This window comes from Quercus robur, chromosome 2 (assembly GCF_932294415.1).
Source record: "Quercus robur chromosome 2, dhQueRobu3.1, whole genome shotgun sequence".
NCBI classification, from domain to species: domain Eukaryota; kingdom Viridiplantae; phylum Streptophyta; class Magnoliopsida; order Fagales; family Fagaceae; genus Quercus; species Quercus robur.
The window spans coordinates 7,958,152-7,960,974 of record NC_065535.1 but is presented as its reverse complement, the minus strand read 5'-3'; the positions used below and the strand labels follow the sequence as shown (position 1 = coordinate 7,960,974).

At 40.8% G+C, this 2,823-nt stretch overlaps 1 protein-coding gene across 1 annotated transcript; it reads left to right on the top strand.

Annotated features, from left to right (window-relative positions):
• The first annotated feature begins 708 nt into the window (after window positions 1–708).
• On the top strand, window positions 709–2,711 carry LOC126712154 (allene oxide synthase 1, chloroplastic). The gene has a single exon (XM_050411365.1). The coding sequence runs from the start codon at window positions 879–881 to the stop codon at window positions 2,460–2,462; it is 1,584 nt and encodes a 527-aa protein (XP_050267322.1). The 5' UTR covers window positions 709–878; the 3' UTR covers window positions 2,463–2,711.
• Window positions 2,712–2,823: the final 112 nt, after the last annotated feature.

Genomic DNA, 2,823 nt, shown 5'->3' with positions numbered 1-2,823 from the left:
TACAAACTTATGGGTAACCAACATTATCAAAGTTTTCAAAGAAACTAATTTCCCAAAGAAAATAGCGTAATGTATTGTGCATTTGTACTCAAACTTTGCACAAAAGTCCATAATAAAGTAACAAGAAAAGAACCTTTGGAAGACAAATCAAAGCTCGAATTAGGAAAGAAGGTTTCAATTAGCTCAACTGGTAAAATTTCTAAAAATTGAATAAGAGATTCAAAATTCAATATCCGTTACACAAAAAACCAATTGTTGACTTAATAAAAAAAAAACTATTATAAAAAACAAACACAGGTTCTATCTTTAAAAAAAAAAAAAAAAAAAATCCAAATTAGGAAGTATATTGGCTTGTCTACAAATACACCTACTCCTTGCTGTAGATGACAAAATAGAGGCATATACGCTGACAATTCCAAAGAAAAGGAAAAATCAAAGATGATGCATATAGGTCTCTAAAATAAAAGTGGGATATAGCTCATCATGACAGAGACATTTAAAAGTGGAAAACTCATCCAATCAACTTAAGGAAAAAAAACTTTCTCTAAAAACTTAAGCAAAAAAAGTAAATTTTATACCAATTAAAAAACAAAAACAAAAACAAAGTATCACATATATTGCACACCTTTCACGACTCTCGTTGATTGCGAGTTTTTAGACCCCACACCAATTCCCACTTAATATCCACTATAAATATATAGCCTCTCCCTTCCCCACAAACCACTACCCATACCTCTTTAAAAACCCTTTTTAGTAAGACTGTTGAGAGTCTCTGCATCAAAACCACGTGGTTAAGACCCATAAATCCTTGTAACATTTTAGCCTTAGATTTCTCTCAAAGAAAAAAAAAAAAGAAAAGGAAAAACCCAGTAGTTAAGATGGCATCCACTTCGTTTTTAGCTTTTCCTTCTCTGCAACCAAAGTTCCAATCTTCAAGTAAGTCATCAAAGCCCTCCACGCGTCGATTTATTGTCCGTCCGATCACTGCCTCTGTGTCGGAAAAGCCATCTGTGTCGGTTCCACCGGCCACGGTGGTGGCACAACCTGAACCCACCAAACTTCCGATCAAAAAAATCCCAGGAAACTATGGTCTCCCTTTTGTCGGTCCAATCAGAGATCGATTTGATTATTTCTATAACCAAGGCCGTGATGAATATTTCAAGTCTCGAGTCCAGAAGTACCAGTCAACGGTGTTCAGAGCCAACATGCCACCGGGTCCTCTCATCGCTTCCAACCCAAACGTCGTCGTTTTGCTCGACGGGAAAAGCTTTCCCGTGTTGTTCGACGTGACAAAGGTCGAAAAGAAAGACCTTTTCACTGGTACTTTCATGCCCTCCACAGAACTCACCGGTGGTTACAGAGTCCTCTCTTATCTCGATCCATCAGAGCCAAACCACGGCAAGCTCAAGCGCCTCTTGTTCTTTCACCTCAAGGCTCGTCGAGACCATATTATCCCTGAGTTTCATTCGAGCTACACCGAGCTCTTTGAGGGCCTCGAGAATGAACTCGCTACAAAAGGAAAAGCTGCTTTTGGAGAGCCAAGTGACTTGGCTGCGTTTAACTTTTTGGCTCGATCTCTGTATGGGACTAACCCAGTTGATACCAAGCTTGGACTCGATGCGCCAAAGATGATCGGCAAGTGGCTTTTGGTACAGCTTAGCCCACTGTTCACTCTCGGTCTTCCAAAGCATCTCGATGATCTTCTTCTTCGCACAGTTCGTCTCCCTCCAGCTTTGGTCAAAGCTGATTATCAAAAGCTATACGATTTCTTCTACGCGTCCTCAGGGTTCGTTCTCGACGAGGCTGAAAGGCTAGGCATTTCGAGAGAAGAAGCTTGCCATAACTTGCTCTTTGCAACCTGCTTCAACTCTTATGGAGGCATGAGATTCCTTTTCCCAAACATGGTCAAGTGGATTAGTCGAGCTGGGGTCAAACTCCACACCCAGTTAGCCGAAGAGATCAGATCAGTCATCCGATCCAACGGTGGGAATATCACGATGGCCGCGATGGAACAGATGCCGTTGATGAAATCCGTAGTGTACGAATCTCTCAGGATCGAACCACCAGTTGCTCTACAATACGGGAAAGCGAAGAAAGACTTAGTCATCGAGAGCCACGACGCTGCTTTTCGAGTCAAGGAAGGTGAAATGATATTTGGGTACCAGCCATTTGCGACCAAGGACCCGAAAATATTCGAGAGGGCTGAAGAGTTTGTGGCGGATCGATTTGTGGGTGAGGAAGGTGAGAAATTGTTGAAGCACGTGCTGTGGTCGAATGGGCCAGAGTCTGAGAGCCCAAGTACTGGGAACAAACAGTGTGCTGGAAAGGACTTGGTGATCTTGGTGGCTCGACTTTTGGTGGTCGAGTTGTTCCTTCGATACGATTCGATCGATATCGAGGTCGATTCAACGCCGTTGGGGGCTTCTCTCACCGTAACGTCCCTCAAAAAGGCCAGCTTTTGATCACTGATCATGGCTGGTTCGACTTCTTTTTGAAGGGTACTTTCGGAATTGACAGTTGGGTTGAGTTATTATTTGTCGGTAATCTCGGACCCACTAGAAAACTTTTTCCGGGACTATTTTTTATTTTCACTAGAAGAAAAAAAAAAAAAAAACAAAGGGTTAACAGTCTTTTTAACTCTTTATGTCTACAATGTATATGTAATTTTTAGATTGCATTTTGCGTGACATATAAAGTTAACTGGTTTTATATATGCCTATTATAATTCATCACATCAAAGTGTTTATCAAAAAAGTATGTAATTTCTAGATTGAACTTTGCGTGATGTATAAAGTTAACTGGTTTTATATATGCCTATTATAA

What these genes read in the sequence shown, in the direction of transcription:
- LOC126712154 (XM_050411365.1), top strand. Translation starts at nt 879, where the DNA reads ATGGCATCCACTTCGTTTTTAGCTTTTCCTTCTCTGCAACCAAAGTTC.